This window comes from Hevea brasiliensis, chromosome 18 (assembly GCF_030052815.1).
Source record: "Hevea brasiliensis isolate MT/VB/25A 57/8 chromosome 18, ASM3005281v1, whole genome shotgun sequence".
Taxonomy (NCBI): Eukaryota; Viridiplantae; Streptophyta; class Magnoliopsida; order Malpighiales; family Euphorbiaceae; genus Hevea; species Hevea brasiliensis.
Genome location: NC_079510.1, coordinates 6856414 through 6874903, shown reverse-complemented (window position 1 = coordinate 6874903; position 18490 = coordinate 6856414). Strand labels below are relative to the sequence as shown.

Genomic DNA, 18490 nt, shown 5'->3' with positions numbered 1-18490 from the left:
GAAGATACAGAGTACATCCTATCAGTAACCAATAGATTAGCTAACTGGGCAAGAGGATTCGAAAGCCAACTCAAAGGTAAAGAGCCAATCCTCACTTTGCCAGCAACCCAGTGGACACATCCATTAGCTGTTCTAAGGAAGAACTTGACGGACGCAAATAAAAGACTTTTAATATCATGAACTATTGTCTCTATCTCTCAAGGGATTGGATGTAAAGCAAAAGTTAGACAAGCTGTCAACTGGAGACAATCTGATTCAAAAGAAATATGATATATCTAATTAAACAATTGAAATTAAAATAAAGTACTAGATATTCATTTGAAATAAGAAAAATCCAATAAGAATGATGAGAAATTATTTAAAACCAAAATAGAATCTTTATTAAAAGAGGAAACGGTGCAATAATTAACAAGGAACTGACAATAAAAAGGGATAGAGACAGAACTATTCATTGCATACGGCCACTAACTGAGCTGAGGAGACTTGTCTTTGTCGGCAGACCTTTACCTTTGTGCAAGTGCATCTAAGAATTGGCCACACCCATAGTAATCTGCGGTTCCAATATTTGTCAAAGTGTTAATACTTATGGACAATTATGTTTATGTTTATGTTATGAATCTTTGCTCATTAGATTGCACATCAATTAAAAAGTTTTATCATAATTATTTAACCTTATAAGAATTTAAAGAAAAACAAAGAGAAATATAAAATAAAAACTCAATCAAAATATATTTTACTATTAAAATTAAAATTTAAAACCTTACGATTCTAAAGACGTCAATCTCATCGAAAACATGCAATGTTAATATGCTATTATTTCCAGGGACACAACCCAAGGAGGAAAATAGCTAGCGTGCACGTTAGGGATAAGCCTCAGTGATTGATGGCATTGCTGGAATGGTGATAATCTTGTGGCTGGCAAAGCCCCCTTCCTCCAACACTATTTTCCATTCTGCTTCACTCCTTTCCTTTCCTTGGACATGAACCATCATTGCCAGATCACATATCAATCGCATATAGTCAAACCATTCATTTCCTTGTGAATTTAAGGCTGCATCCACCATTATAAGCTTTCCAGTTTTCTTCGGCAATGCTTTTCGACAATTTTTCAAGATTTTGATGCAATATTCGTCATTCCAATCATGCAATATCCACTACATTATTTCAAGGACAACAATATTAATTTTAATATATACTGATTCAACTAGAATATTACTCGTTTAAATGGCACGGGAAATTACTGGTAGTATGTTAAGTCTTCGTTACCTTCAAGAGAAAGGCATCAGCTGGAGGAATGCTTGCAAACATATCGCCAACTACATGTGTGACGCCCTCGCACTCTGGTGCCATAGCCAACACATGTGCTAGATCGAAGTTGATATAAAAAATTCTTAATAGATCATAATAATTATAAACATAATGTAAATAATATAAAATTTAACCATCACCCTAATAATGGTTCTTGAATAAATAAATTCTCATTCATTTAGAAAGCATACCTGATTCAAAATAAATAAATTCAACTATCACATTCAACTCTTTTCTTGCTCCTCATCCCATTCAAAATTCTCCTTCTTCAAACATTCAATAATAGGTGCAGCGATGCTACCAAAATGCTTAATAAACCTCCTATAAAAGGTTGCAAGACCATGAAAACTCCTCACTTCACTCACCATTTTAGGGGTAGGCCACTCTCTAATAGCTCTTACCTTCTCTCCATCCACTTTAATCCCATCCTTACTCACCACAAATCCCAAAAATAACAAGCTACTAGTCATGAAAATACACTTCTTCAAATTAGCGTATAGTTTGTTTTTCCTTAACACCTTAAGTACCTCTCTAATATACCACATATGCTCATCAAGTGTCACGACCCAGGGATGGGGTTGGGACGTGCTTGTTCAACCAGCTACGCACTGGGGTGGAAACTTCGTGTCCCACATCAGAAACGGAAAGAAAAGATTTGAGCCATATATGTGGGAGCCTTCCTCACCTGGTCAGCGCGCTTTTGGGAATGAAACCTCCCAAGGGACAAATCCGTGAGGCCCATGGGCCAAAGCGGACAATACTAACTGGAGAAGGATGCACCAGGCGAGGATTTGGTATCAAAGCTGGACTCCCTCTAGTACGGTGTGTGGTGCGAGGATGCACCAGGCGGAAGCTGGTGGGCTTGTCACGACCCAGGGATGGGGTTGGGACGTGCTTGTTCAACCAGCTACGCACTGGGGTGGAAAATTTGTCATGACCCAAAATGGGGTTGGGACGTGCTTGTTCAACCAGCTACGCACTGGGGTGGAAACTTCGTGTCCCACATCGAAAACGGGAAGAAAAGATTTGGGCCATATATGTGGGAGCCTTCCTCACCTGGTCAGCGCATTTTTGGGAATGAAACCTCCCAAGGGACAAATCCGTGAGGCCCATAGGCCAAAGCGAACAATACTAACTGGAGAAGGATCGGGTTGTTACAATTTGATATCAAAGCTGGACTCCCTCTAGTACGGTGTGTGGTGCGAGGACGCACCAAGCGAAAGCTGGTGGGCTTGTCACGACCCAGGAATGGGGTTGGGATGTGCTTGTTCAACCAGCTACGCACTGGGGTGGAAACTTCGTGTCCCACATCGGAAATGGGAAGAAAAGATTTGGGCCATATATGTGGGAGCATTTCTCACCTGGTCAGCGCGCTTTTGGGAATGAAACCTCCCAAGGGACAAATCCGTGAGGCCCATGGGCCAAAGCGAACAATACTAACTGGAGAAGGATCGGGCTGTTACAATTAATTGTAACACCCTAGGAAAATCCCACATCAGCAAAACACAGAAGAGATGCTGGGTTTATAAGGAGTTCCTAACTCCTAGTGACGCATTTTAAAACCGTGAGGGCTTCAGCCCAGAGCGGACAATATCACTAGTGGGTCGGGCCATTACATTTGTGGTATCAAAGCTGCTCCGCGTGCAACCTTGGGCGATGGTGGGGCAAACCTCAGCGAGGACGCTGAGTCCCATAAGGGGGGTGGATTGTAACACCCTAGGCAAATCCCACATCGGCAAAACACGGGAGAGATGCTGGGTTTATAAGTTAGTGGTTCCTAACTCCTAGTGACGCGTTTTAAAACCGTGAGGGCTTCAGCCCAGAGCGGACAATATCACTAGTGGGCCGGGCCATTACATTTGAACTTTGTCACGACCCAAAATTCTGAACCGTGACTGGCGCATAATTTAAGTATTCTTAAATCATGCAAGCCTTATCAGAGTATCTTGAACGAATATATTGTCAATTACTAATCCCAAAAATAGACAAAATCCAAATAAACAAAATGCTGAATAAATATCATAAATATCCCATAGGTAAACTGCGGAGTCTCTACAGATTTCAAATAAAAACTTAAACTGTTCAACAAACTAAACCAATTATTAGCCCGAGAAAACATGAATTCGGGCATACCATGAGAACAAATCAAAGTTGTCCCTCTCCAGAAAATGGACTGAATATTTGGATCACCAGAATTCTACCGATCCAAAACAGATAATGCATGAGAAAATGTGGTTTGAGCTAGATGCTCAGTGAATGATAATTATAGCACACAACGGAATAGGAACAGGCAGACGCTTGATTAATTTCACAATAAATTTTCTATTCAATAAAATTATGCTCATGCTGTCAAAATCATTAATAAAATAATTTCATAAAACATATATATATAATAAATTCATTCAATAAAAATTTTATGGTACAGTGCACCAGGGTGATGATACCCCACATCACCAAAGGCCAGATGGTAAGCGCGCTACCAGATATTAGATACCTTCCTCCTCCTTCACAGATATCAATGCATATGATACTAATGCAAACCATAAACTGCAATGATGCATGACTCGACAATGCAATCTAATACCGTGATAGTCCACACGGCAGGGCCAGATAACAGAAACAGATACTGGGCACAGGTACCAATTCAAAATAGAAAATCAATTTGTACAAATCAATCAAATTCAATAAAAAATTTCAGATAGCAAATAATAACTGATAGTGCAATTTCAATAGTGTATTTCAATAGTTTCAGAGAGTCAATAAAATCAAATCAATCTCATATCAATTCAGTAACACATCAGTAAATTTTATAGTCAAATATCAATCAATATAAATATATTAAAGGCCTGTTCCCGGAATCCTAATGGGTCTAATGTAGAGATAGTTACCAAAATCAATTATTTAATCAAAATCAAAATAAAATTCAATAGTAAAATAAAACTCTAGAAAATCACATATAAAATATTTGTTAAAATATTGATTCAAAATTTCATTTAATAACAAACTTAATGCTAAGAAATTTTAAAAGGGACTAAAACGGTGCCATGTACTATAATTACCACTCACCTGGAACCTCCAAGACAATAGTTATTTTCAATGGAAGGGAGACAATTTCAATTGACTGATTGAATATTCAAATCTCCTACACACCCAAAATATTAAAAAAAATATCAAAAAATAATAAAATAAAATAACATATATATATATATATATATATATATATATATATATATATATATATATATACACATGGGACGGGACGGGAGGATTTGCGGTGGATGAACATGGGACTTGCGGATTTGCAGGACGGGACGGGAGGATTTGCGGTGGATGAACATGAGACTTGCGGATTTGCAGGGGGCAGTTATACTTTTATATATATATATATATATAATAATTAATTATTGTCCAACAGTAATTATAATCAACCCAATTCAATACTAATGATCAAAGAAAAAAAAATAGAAAAAAATAAATAATTTTCTAGGGTAGTTGTAACAAATCAATGAAAGAAAATAAAATCAAATTCACCTATTATTGAATAAAGAATGAGAATTTTTACCTTGAAAACAGAATCGAATGTGATGAATAGAGAAGTAAAAATTTAGGGATTCTCTGTTGAGAGTATTTGATAGAAAAATGAGGTGACAAACAAGTTTTGAGAGCAAAGTTTAGCAGAAGAGATGATTAGGGTATATATATATTTCAAGAGTTCTATTAGGTGTAGAATGGAAATACAGTTATTATTGAACTGGGTTATTCAGATTGCAGATATATATTTAATTTCAAAAATAATATATATATCTAAAAATAAATAAGCAGACCATCCAATAAAATATATATATTTTTTATAAATATATTAAATTATTATTAGCTAATTAAAATAAAATAATAATAAATAATAAATATATATATATATATGGGTTCCCACATCAAGGGACTTAGTAAAGATAAGAATATCATCAAAATACACTACTACAAATTTACCAATGAAAGTTCCAAGTACCTGGTTCATTAGCCTCATGAATGTGCTTGGTGCATTGGTTAGCCTAAGGGGCATGACTAACCATTCATACAATCAGTCCCTTGTCTTGAACGTCGTCTTCCACTCGTCTCCAGGATGAATTCTGATTTGATAATAACCACTCCTTAGATCAATCTTGGTGAAGATGACTGATCCCTCCAATTGATCAAGCATGTCTTCCAACCGAGGGATTGGGAATTTGTATTCAATAGTAATTTTGTTAATAGCTTGGCTGTTAATGCACATCCTCTAACTCCCATCCTTCTTTAGTGTTAGTAATGCCAGCACTGCACAAGGACTCATGCTAGCTTGGATGTGTCCCTTTTGCAATAGCTCCTCTACCTTCTCCCTTTGGATCTCACTTTCTTTAGGACTTAATCTGTAATGAGGTAGATTTGGTAAGCTTGCACCAGGCACCAAATTAGTATGGTGTTGTATATCCCTTATGGGTGGCAACTCATTGTGTAATTCATCAAGAATCACATTATGAAATTCCTCCAATAGGCTTTTCACCTCCACTGGCTATTGCCTTGGCTCCTCCTCTTTCTTTACTTCCTCGCCCTTTATCGCCAAAAGATGCATCTGTTTAGTCTCCTTGCACTCGTCTGCAAATTTAAAAGGCTTATTGTTAATTGAGAGAAAATCCCTTTCCTCCACTTTAGAAGATTTGGTAGGTTTCTTTTCTCCAATTGGTACAAGAGAGTAAATTTTCCCTTCCCTCTCCAGCTGGTATGTATTTTTCTGACCAGAGTGCTTTACATCAACATCAAACTGCCAAGGTCTTCATAACAAAATATGGCAAGCATCCATGTCAACAATATCACAATAAGTTTCATTAATATACTTACTAATAGAGAAAGGAACTTTGTAGTGCTCATTCACTTGAATTCCTCCAACTTTCTTGATCCATCCTATAGTGCAAGGATGTTGATGTGCCTCGAGTGTCAAAGAGAGTTTTTGGATAGCTCTTCAACTGATGATGATCTCTTGACTCCCACCATCAATGATCAAATCAAAAATTTTCCTATTCACTGTGCATCTGGTGCAAAGGAGTTTGTGTCTTTATGTATTGTCTTCTACTTTAGATGAAAGCGCCAATTTTCTCACCACATAAACTCCTTTCTCTTGCTTATATTCTTTCTCAATATCATCCCCATCAGGTTCACAAAATTCTTCTTCCTCATCTTCAAGCTCCCTTTCCACTATATTAACTAATTTCCTCTTAGGACATTCATTGGAGCGATTCCCAATCTTATTGCACCTATAGCACTTAATAGCAGCAGGTTATGCATAAGGATCAAAAGCTTTAGATACATTAGAATTGGTATCTTTGCCACGTGTAACTATTGATACTTTGTTGTTACTCTTCTCTACATTGGTGCCACATGAACTAGAGGCTCCCTATGTTGTTTTCCCTTTCTCCTTTTTAGTTGCAAATTTATTATCTCCATACCTTCTAAAAGGCTCTTGCTTTATCATCATCTCAACTTTCAAGGCCAAGTTTCTAGCCTCTTGAACACTAATCACAATCTGGATGTCAATTTTATCACGTATTGAAGGCTTTAAACCCCTCAAATACCTTACAGCTTGTTGACTATCACTCTTAGCTAAGTGATTCCTTACTGCTAACCTCGAAAATTCTGCAGTATACTCATTGACACTGCAGGTTCCTTATGAGCAATTTTGGTAAGATTCAAAGAGGTATTGCTCATAATCAGGAGGTAGGAACCTTCCCCTCAACAATTGTTGCATTCTCCTCCATGAAGTGATTGGATTGCACCCTTCTCATTGTCTAGTTTCCTTCAATCAATCCCACCATATGGAAACTCTACTCTTCAGTCGATAGGCCACTAGTTTGACCTTTGGTTCCTCCGAAATTTTAGCATATTCGGAGAAATGATCTACTTCAGTTAACCAATCAAGAAAACCTTCAATATCAAGATCTCCATTAAAGGTAAGGATATCCATATTTAATTTGAACTCATTATCACTCCTATAGTTTTGTTAGAGATTTCAACCAGCTCTCCTTTGTCCTTGTCGTGCACCATACCCCAAGTCCATCTCCTCATCATTGCTTGTATCATCATCCATCATGGCTCTTCTCCTTGAATTGACAAGATCAAGATCAAATTCAGCTCTACCAGGGTTAGCTCTATTGGCTTGAATAGATTCTTGATATTTATTTTCACAAACATTCACCCTAGTGCGCAATTGCGCTTGGATCTCTTGTAATTGTCGCATAATTTCTGTTATAGAGTTTATCTGCTCTTCAATGCTCTCCAAACAACTGGTAACCTTGATCACCATCACAATGTTGATTGCCACCACCATCAACAATATTGGCCATAATAATGAGAGTAAAATCTCTGCTCTAATACCACATGACGCAGCATGTAGTATATAAAAATTGTCACAAGAACAAATCTCCAAAGAACAATAAAGTTTTAATCCAAAACTTTAAAAATAAAGAGATAAAAATAAGCAAAGAAGTTTTATTGAAAATTGAAAAAATAAACAAAATTATAAAATCTAAATATAATAAGGGGGTATTTATAAAGTTTAATAGTTCTAAATTAATTAGAATAAGATAACTCTTATTTAAAAATTTTAGATAAACATAAATATACGGGTCTCGGGTTCGAGTCTCGCCCCTGCGTAAAAAACAGCTCTGCGCTAAGAGTGGGCCTGGCAAATCCAGAGTCTGCGCAAGTGGAGTCGTGGTGGGCTTGGGCCCTGGCCGTGTGCGGCCCATGGAGACTGAGAACTTATGAGGAATTTGGTGCGCTACCCGGACAGGATATCCTTTTCGGGCTAAGTGGTATCAGAGCCTCGTAACGTTCCGGGGGTCTCGGGTTCGAGTCTCGCCCCTGCGTAAAAAACAGCTCTGCGCTAAGAGTGGGCCTGGCAAATCCAGAGTCTGCGCAAGTGGAGTCGTAGTGAGCTTGGGCCCTGGCCGTGTGCGGCCCATGGAGACTGAGAACTTATGAGGAATTTGGTGCGCTACCCGGACAGGATATCCTTTTCGGGCTAAGAAAAAATTTAAATAGAATAAAAAAATAATTAATTTTAATTAAAATTAAATAATTAATAAATATTTTTATTAAAATAAAATTAAATTAAACATCTATAATGCTCTGCATCAATCTTTATTAAAAGAGGAAACGATGCAATAATTAATAGAGAACTGACAATGAAAAGGACTAGAGACAGAACTATTAATTGCATAGGACTGCTAGCAGAGCCGAGAAGACTTGTCTTCATCGCCAGACCTTTGCCTTGTGCAGGTGCATCTAAGAATTGGCTACGCTCACAGTAACTTGCGGTTCCGATATGCTTCAAAGTGTTAATATGTTACGTACAATAATGTTTATGTTATGAATCTTTACTCGTTTGATTGCACATCAATTAAAGAGTTCTACTATAATTATTCAATCTTATAAGAATTTTTAAAAAATAAGATAAATATAAATTAGAAACTCAATCAAAATATATTTTATTATTAAATTTAAAATTTAAAACCTTATAATTTTAAAGACGATCAATCTCATCGAAAACATACAATATTAATATGCTATGTTGCTTTCCAAGTATCTTAAAGAAGTTTTCTATCATTTCAAATAGCTGTAAAAAAATGTGTTTGTTTATTATGAACAATTATGCTTATGTTATGAATCGTTATTTATTTAAAATCTTAAGAGACGATCCTAATGAGCTAAAGCTCATTCATGGAAAACATACAATATTAATATGCTATTATTTCCAGGAACACAACTCAAGGAGGAAACTAGCTAGCGTGCATGTTAGGGATAAGCCTCAATGATTGATGCCATTGCTGGAATGTTGATATTCTTGTAGCTGGCAAAACCCCCTTCCTCCAACAATATTTTCCATTCTGCTTCACTCCTTTCCTTTCCTTGGACATGAACCGTTATTGCCAGATCAAATATCAATCGCATATAGTCAAACAATTCATTTCCGTGTGAATTTAAAACTGCATCCACGATTATAAGCTTTCCAGTTTTCTTCGGCAATGCTTCTCGACAATTTTTCATGAATTTGATGCAATCTTCGTCATTCCAATCATGCAATATCCACTACATTGTTTCAAGAACAACAATATTAATTGTAATATATACTAATTCAACTAGAATATTACTCGTTTAAATGGTACGGGAAATTACTGGTAGTATGTTAAGTCTTCGTTACCTTCAGGAGAATGGCATCAGCCGGAGGAATGCTTGTAAACATATCGCCGACTACATGTGTGACGCCCTCATACTCTGGTGCCATAGCCAACACATGTGCTAGATCGAAGTTGATTCCTTTTATATGGGGATGTGCCTTCACAATCTCACCAACCATGGCACCAGTCCCGCCCCCAACATCCACAAGCGATCCTAATCCATTGAACCCATCTTTATAGCTGGTCTTCACTGCTTCCACCATGATCTTTGATGCCCCTTCCATAGCCTCGTTAAATAAGGTGTTGAATTCAGGATTTGTTGATGCAAAATCAAATAACTCTAAACCATGACACTTAGCAAACCCACTACCACCTTCCTTCACGATATCACTAAGGTGATGCCAATTTGATAGCATCCATGTATGGTTCTGCATCAGCAAGCAGGGTACAATACTCGTCTTCGAATCACGGATTAGAAATTTGGAGCGGTTGGTGAGGCCTTAGAGTAGTAGCAGCAGCTTTGTGCTCCCCTTCTGGGCTTGCAGAATTATTTGAAGCGAAGATTCCTTTGTGAACTAACAGTGTCATGACCCGTGAGAGGCGATCAGTGTCCAGGGAAGGATGGTTGATGCTTTTAGCAATGGAAGACAAGGAGAGAGGACACCCATGAGAGTTTATTATATCAGGAATGCCTAGCTCAACTACACACTTGAGTGCCATGCCGCTCACGAAGCCAAAAATGCAATCCCATATTGCAGCTTGACCTCTGAGCATTCCCTCTGGATCTTCTGCTTCTTGCCTTTCCATTTCTCTCTTCCTTAATCTCGAACCTGAGAAGATTGAGATGGTATGAGAATGGTGATCAGTAGCAGTTACTAAATTGGGAGAAAATTAGCTCTCATTTCATTGAATTGAAGTATGCAAATGTTCATTGAAGCAGGTCCCATGTATTATTATGGGAGAGAGAGAGTACAGCAACACTCAATAATCTCTTATTTACTTACGAGATCGAAACAGCAGCCAAGGCTTCCTAGGTAAGGTAGATGAGCCATGCGAGTTATTCTCTCTTATTTTCCTCTTTATTGATAGTTCAAAAGGCTCAAAAAAGCAGATATAAATTAAGTCATTAATATCATTATTAGAGTATTTTGTTGTAGTGATACTAATGATATTATATTATTATAGTTTTGTGGAGTAAAAAATTTTAGTAATACAAATTATAAAATTTTATTAATAATATAATTGTCGTCCCTACTTAATTGGGGGTTCAAGAATACTGAATCGGACAACTTTCAGTTTTTCGACTCTTATCTCGACTTAATAAACTTTTCCTAAGACTAGTTTGAGATGCATGTTTTATTTACTTGTTGTAGATACCTATAATTTATATTTTTTTATATAACTTTTTATTACTTTTTTATATAATAATAATAATAATAATAATAATAATAATATATTATTATTATTATTATTATTATATAACATAATGTAATATAATATAATAATTTTTCGTTTTTCATAACTTATATTTTTTACATTCATTCTATCATTTTTTATATTTAAGTTAATAAAAATAAAATTATATTAATAAAAACAATAAATTATTGTAAGTGAATATGATAAGAGGTAGATTTTATTAGGAAAATTTATTATTATAATATAATTGTACAATGGTAAGTATTTTATAAATATATAAATTTAATTATTTATTATTTTATTAATTTATATATTTTCATGCTAAATTTTTTCAATAATGAAATGTTGAATTTATCAAAGACTAATTAGTTTTTAAGTATTTTATAATTTTTATAAAATATATATATATAATAAATGTGAAAATTTTAAATTTTTTTCAATGCTATTTAATAACAATGAAATAAATTCAATTTGGTGTAATTTTATATAATATTATTCTTTTTTTAATTTTAATTATTTTCGATTCGATCTTTTAATTTTATTTAATAGAATTAAGCATGCAAACCTATATTATGCAAACCTATATTTAATAGAATTAAACATAAGTAGAAGTGAAGCATAAAAAGAATTAAAGCAAAGTTTTGTTTGTATGTTGAAATTCCTTGGGTTTTCATTAAGTAAAAATAGATAATAATGTAGGATTTTGAAATAGTCGTTGGACAAAAAGATAAGAAGAAACGACCCTTTAAAAATAAGAAAAACTAGTCACTATTCTCAAAGTTGTTGGATCATGAATTGGCTAGCTATTTTTTAAAATTAGTTAATTAAATTTGTTTCTCTACAATAATTAAAATTAAAATAATTAAACATGTACAAATAAGTGATTACCAAATACTAAACCAGAATTAATAGTTAATTTTATAACCAACTAAGAAATTCTACTACTCCTCGCATAATAATTAAAATAATTTTGAAAAATAAATTTTTAAATAAAAAACAAATATTTCACCAACAAGTGTTGGGTGTAGTGGTTAGGGGTGTGCAAACGGTCGATTCGGTTCCGAGCTGAATTGAACCGAAAAAATCGAAAACCAAAAATAAAAAATTTTAAAAACCGAACCAAACCGATTAATAAGAGAAAATCAAACCGAACTAAATCGATAAATATCGGTTCAATTCGGTTTTAAACCAATCAAACTGAATTTTATAAAATTTCATATTTTCAACATTAAATCTAAATAACAAAAACATAAAAACAAAATAAATTAGAAATCAAAACTCAAAAATCTTAAGGTTCGGTTCGGTTCGGTTTTCTTTGATTTTCCTTGATATATATATATATATATATATATATATATATATATATTAATAATTTCGGCTCGGTTCAGTTTTTTTATTTTTTGTGAAAATAACCAAACCGAACTGATTAACCGAAATTTTCAAAAATTATAAATCGAACCAAACCGAAATTATTTTAAAACCAAACCGATTGAATTAAATTGACTCGGTTCGGTTCAGTTTTTCAGTTTAAACCGAATTCTGCTCTCTCCTAGTAGTAGTAAGACTTGTAAAGGATCACATATTTGTTATATATTTGGTAATTATTGATTTTGTTGTTATACTCAATATTTTCCAGATCATGTAAATATTTTTCAGCTCATGATTAGCTAGAGCTATTGTAACAGTAGCTCTCATTCCTCTTGTATAAATATTTTTGGCTATCAGCCTATCAATATATATATACAATTTCCTCTAAGTTTCTATATGATATCAGAGCCATTTTCAGCAAAATGACAGCATCTTCTCCTTCCACAAACCCTTCAACCACCTCTCACCATACCTTTTCCATCAAACTTACCAACAAAAATTACTTAGCATGGAAAACTCAATTCTTACCACTCCTTAATTATCAAAATCTAACTAGTTTCGTTGATGGATCGAACCCTCCTCCACCAAAATTCAAAACCAATCCCAATAAACCTGATGAAACCATTCCCAACCCCAAATACCAAACTTGGCTTGTGAAGGATCAAATGCTTCTTTGTTGGCTTCTCTCTTCTCTATCCGAGGAGGTCTTTCCTTATGTCATTGGCATGACATCTTCTTATGAAGTTTGGTCTCCCTAGCCAATAGCTTTGGCTCTATTTCACACAATAGGCAACTACAACTCCATATGAAATTACAAGAACTAAAGAAAAATGATATGTCAGTTTCTCAATACCTTCAACGAGCTAAATCTCTATCTGATGAATTAGCTTCTGCTGGTCATACCATGACCAATGCTGAGTTCAATGCCATTTGTATCATAACATAGGAAGTGAATATCATAGCATCATCACTGCTCTCAATTTAAGGCCAGAACCTGCATCGTATAATGAACTTCATAGTCATTCGCTTGCTCATGAAATTCTCTTTAAGAGTTTCTCTGAACCTCCTGTGGCAAACTTCACCCAAAAGACTAAACTCACTAATCCATCTTCTACAACCACTATCGCACAGCAAAACTCCAATTCCAATCACCCACCTCGCCTCAACCGTGGCCCTTACCAAATCTGTAAATTAAAAAATCATACAGCTGATCATTGTCATCCCCGCTATGTACCCTGTAGCAATAACTATGGAGCTCAAGCTAATCTCGTGTAAGTATAACACCCCCATACTAAGTAGTCTATACATTCTACTATTTCGGTGACTAATGTCTGTCCGGACAGTTAGGATGTTTAGAACTATATATATATCATTTAGAAAAGTCACAAATAAAAATTAATAGAAATCACATGAAGGTGAAATGAAAATATGAAAAACAAAGCATAATCAGTTAAATGAGCCAAGGTTCAGACAATGGGTGACCGAATCGGGAAGCAACTGCGAGCTCAGTTGCTACCATAAATTTGTGTAGGACCCTATGACACCCTAGGCCAAGGCTTCCTAGGTAAGGTAGATGAGCCATGCGAGTTATTCTCTCTTATTTTCCTCTTTATTGATAGTTCAAAAGGCTCAAAAAAGCAGATATAAATTAAGTCATTAATATCATTATTAGAGTATTTTGTTGTAGTGATACTAATGATATTATATTATTATAGTTTTGTGGAGTAAAAAATTTTAGTAATAAATTTATACAAATTATAAAATTTTATTAATAATATAATTGTCGTCCCTACTTAATTGGGGGTTCAAGAATACTGAATCGGACAACTTTCAGTTTTTCGACTCTTATCTCGACTTAATAAACTTTTCCTAAGACTAGTTTGAGATGCATGTTTTATTTACTTGTTGTAGATACCTATAATTTATATTTTTTTATATAACTTTTTATTACTTTTTTATATAATAATAATAATAATAATAATAATAATAATAATAATAATATATTATTATATAACATAATGTAATATAATATAATAATTTTTCGTTTTTCATAACTTATATTTTTTACATTCATTCTATCATTTTTTATATTTAAGTTAATAAAAATAAAATTATATTAATAAAACAATAAATTATTGTAAGTGAATATGATAAGAGGTAGATTTTATTAGGAAAATTTATTATTATAATATAATTGTACAATGGTAAATATTTTATAAATATATAAATTTAATTATTTATTATTTTATTAATTTATATATTTTCATGCTAAATTTTTTCAATAATGAAATGTTGAATTTATCAAAGACTAATTAGTTTTTAAGTATTTTATAATTTTTATAAAATATATATATATATATATATATATATATATATATATATATATATATATATATATAATAAATGTGAAAATTTTAAATTTTTTTCAATGCTATTTAATAACAATGAAATAAATTCAATTTGGTGTAATTTTATATAATATTATTCTTTTTTTAATTTTAATTATTTTCGATTCCATCTTTTAATTTTATTTAATAGAATTAAGCATGCAAACCTATATTATGCAAACCTATATTTAATAGAATTAAACATAAGTAGAAGTGAAGCATAAAAAGAATTAAAGCAAAGTTTTGTTTGTATGTTGAAATTCCTTGGGTTTTCATTAAGTAAAAATAGATAATAATGTAGGATTTTGAAATAGTCGTTGGACAAAAAGATCAGAAGAAACGACCCTTTAAAAATAAGAAAACTAGTCACTATTCTCAAAGTTGTTGGATCATGAATTGGCTAGCTATTTTTTAAAATTAGTTAATTAAATTTGTTTCTCTACAATAATTAAAATTAAAATAATTAAACATGTACAAATAAGTGATTACCAAATACTAAACCAGAATTAATAGTTAATTTTATAACCAACTAAGAAATTCTACTACTCTTCGCATAATAATTAAAATAATTTTGAAAAATAAATTTTTAAATAAAAAACAAATATTTCACAAACAAGTGTTGGGTGTAGTGGTTAGGGGTGTGCAAACGGTCGATTCGATTCCGAACTGAATTGAACTGAAAAAATCGAAAACCAAAAATAAAAAATTTTAAAAACCGAACCAAACCGATTAATAAGAGAAAATCAAACCGAACCAAATCGATAAATATCGGTTCAATTCGGTTTTAAACCAATCAAACCGAATTTTATAAAATTTCATATTTTCAACATTAAATCTAAATAACAAAAACATAAAAACAAAATAAATTAGAAATCAAAACTCAAAAATCTTAAGGTTCGGTTCGGTTTGGTTTTCTTTGATTTTCCTTGATATATATATATATATATATATATAATTTCGGCTCAGTTCAGTTTTTTTATTTTTTGTGAAAATAACCAAACCGAACTGATTAACCGAAATTTTCAAAAATTATAAATCGAACCAAACCGAAATTATTTTAAAACCAAACTGATTGAACCGAATTGACTCGGTTCGGTTCAGTTTTTCAGTTTAAACCGAATTCTGCTCTCCCCTAGTAGTAGTAAGACCTGTAAAGGATCACATATTTGTTATATATTTGGTAATTATTGATTTTGTTGTTATACTCAATATTTTCCAGATCATGTAAATATTTTTCAGCTCATGATTAGCTAGAGCTATTGTAACAGTAGCTCTCATTCCTCTTGTATAAATATTTTTGGCTATCAGCCTATCAATATATATATACAATTTCCTCTAAATTTCTATATGATATCAGAGCCATTTTCAGCAAAATGACAACATCTTCTCCTTCCACAAACCCTTCAACCACCTCTCACATACCTTTTCCATCAAACTTACCAACAAAAATTACTTAGCATGGAAAACTCAATTCTTACCACTCCTTAATTATCAAAATCTAACTAGTTTCGTTGATGGATCAAACCCTCCTCCACCAAAATTCAAAACCGATCCCAATAAACCTGATGAAACCATTCCCAACCCCAAATACCAAACTTGGCTTGTGAAGGATCAAATGCTTCTTTGTTGGCTTCTCTCTTCTCTATCCGAGGAGGTCTTTCCTTATGTCATTGGCATGACATCTTCTTATGAAGTTTGGTCTCCCTAGCCAATAGCTTTGGCTCTATTTCACACAATAGGCAACTACAACTCCATATGAAATTACAAGAACTAAAGAAAAATGATATGTCAGTTTCTCAATACCTTCAACGAGCTAAATCTCTATCTGATGAATTAGCTTATGCTGGTCATACCATGACCGATGCTGAGTTCAATGCCATTGTGTATCATAACATAGGAAGTGAATATCATAGCATCATCACTGCTCTCAATTTAAGGCCAGAACCTGCATCGTATAATGAACTTCATAGTCATTTGCTTGCTCATGAAATTCTCTTTAAGAGTTTCTCTGAACCTCCTGTGGCAAACTTCACCCAAAAGACTAAACTCACTAATCCATCTTCTACAACCACTATCGCACGGCAAAACTCCAATTCCAATCACCCACCTCGCCGCAACCGTGGCCCTTACCAAATCTGTAAATTAAAAAAATCATACAGCTAATCGTTGTCATCGATGCTATGTACCCTGTAGCAATAACTATGGAGCTCAAGCTAATCTCGTGTAAGTATAACACCCCCATACTAAGTAGTCTATACATTCTACTATTCCGGTGATTAATGTCTGTCTGGGCAGTTAGGATGTTTAGAACTATATATATATCATTTAGAAAAGTCACAAATAAAAATTAATAGAAATCACATGAAGGTGAAATGAAAATATGAAAAACAAAGCATAATCAGTTAAATGAGCCAAGGTTCAGACAATGGGTGACCGAACCAGGAAGCAACTGCGAGCTCAGTTGCTACCATAAATTTGTGTAGGACCCTATGACACCCTAGGCCAAGGGATAATTGCAAAACTAATGGTGATGTGAAAACCATAGAAAAGAATAGAGAACAAGTTATGTCATGACCCAACCTATAGGCCGGACTGATACTAAGACCTGGGCTGGCATAAAGCCCCCGAGGCCCATAGTAAGCCTTACTGTTCTCAAACCCATGACCAGGCCTACAATTTAGGCCCAATATGCATGTAAAATAAATTAAATTAAACTATTATAATTTTATTTCGAGCCAATTTAACCAGTAATTATCAGAAACTAAAATTAGGGGAGTCCAGCTCAACCCTGTTATATCATTTACAAACTATTTAAAACTCATACAAAATTTTCATTTGTTAATACAAAAACTTAAATTCATGCAGTCCCTGATAGGATTAATGCTATTACTAGTATATGCGGAGTTCTAAATTACAAATTTAGATAATAATAATACAGTTAAATATTTTTTTCATAACCTGCGAGGAAAGGAACAGGTTATTCTAAAAAAAAGTCTCCTTCTGTAGCCTGAAAAAATATGGTGAACAGGAGTGAGCATTCGACTCAGAGAGTAAAATACTAATTTTAACCACCATTTCTATAGCTAACTAAAGTTAATGCATCCTAAGGAATAGAATGCAACATCATCATAATTTTCATATAAACCACATCATAGTAGTAAAAAGGCAATTTGGAGCACTCACCCACCCAATACTGTTCAAACAGTACATATATGGGAGCTGATCCCCTATACAGCTCTCTTAATCCAACCTCTGCCAGCGAGTGTCTCTCTAGCCGGACTTTCGCTTAATAAACCAAATGCGGGGTCCCAGCGAGTGTCTCTCAAGCCGTGTCTACCTGTCCTATCCATATCCAATAACATACCACACGCACGCCAACGCATGCACACTACTCCAAATTACCACAAACAATATCGATGGCGATTCATCAATTAAGAATGCAATATAAAACGTGCCTAGTGTTTAACTACATAGATACTTATTTACAAGTGATGCATGGGCATGCTTGAACATATAATAATATCGAAATTATAATTAAAATTAATATTTTACTCACAGTACACCGATAACTATTGTGGCTGCTAGATGGTGAAAAATAGTTGACCTCAATCACCTAAATAATTATATTATAAATTTATTAGTATTAAGTCAAAATAAAACTCTAAAAAGACAATAAACAACCTAATTCATGCCGAAAATCCAGCAGAGTTTCCCTTATACCTAGGACTTACCCAACCTGCACAAAGATTCAAATAACACTTTTAAATTCTTAATTTCCACAATCACATCTCATCAACATCATAT

The 18490-nt window shown here is 33.7% G+C and overlaps 1 protein-coding gene and 1 pseudogene across 1 annotated transcript; both read right to left on the bottom strand.

The window, feature by feature from the left end:
- Positions 1-770: 770 nt before the first annotated feature.
- Positions 771-1735, bottom strand: LOC110640212 (xanthohumol 4-O-methyltransferase-like). The gene is made up of 3 exons (XM_021791429.2): positions 1710-1735; positions 1267-1390; positions 771-1154 (listed from the first exon to the last, which is right to left on the bottom strand). The coding sequence occupies exons 1-3, from the start codon at positions 1733-1735 to the stop codon at positions 861-863; spliced, it is 444 nt and encodes a 147-aa protein (XP_021647121.2). The 3' UTR covers positions 771-860.
- A 7229-nt stretch (positions 1736-8964) lies between these two features.
- Positions 8965-10564, bottom strand: LOC110640205 ((R,S)-reticuline 7-O-methyltransferase-like; annotated as a pseudogene).
- Positions 10565-18490: the final 7926 nt, after the last annotated feature.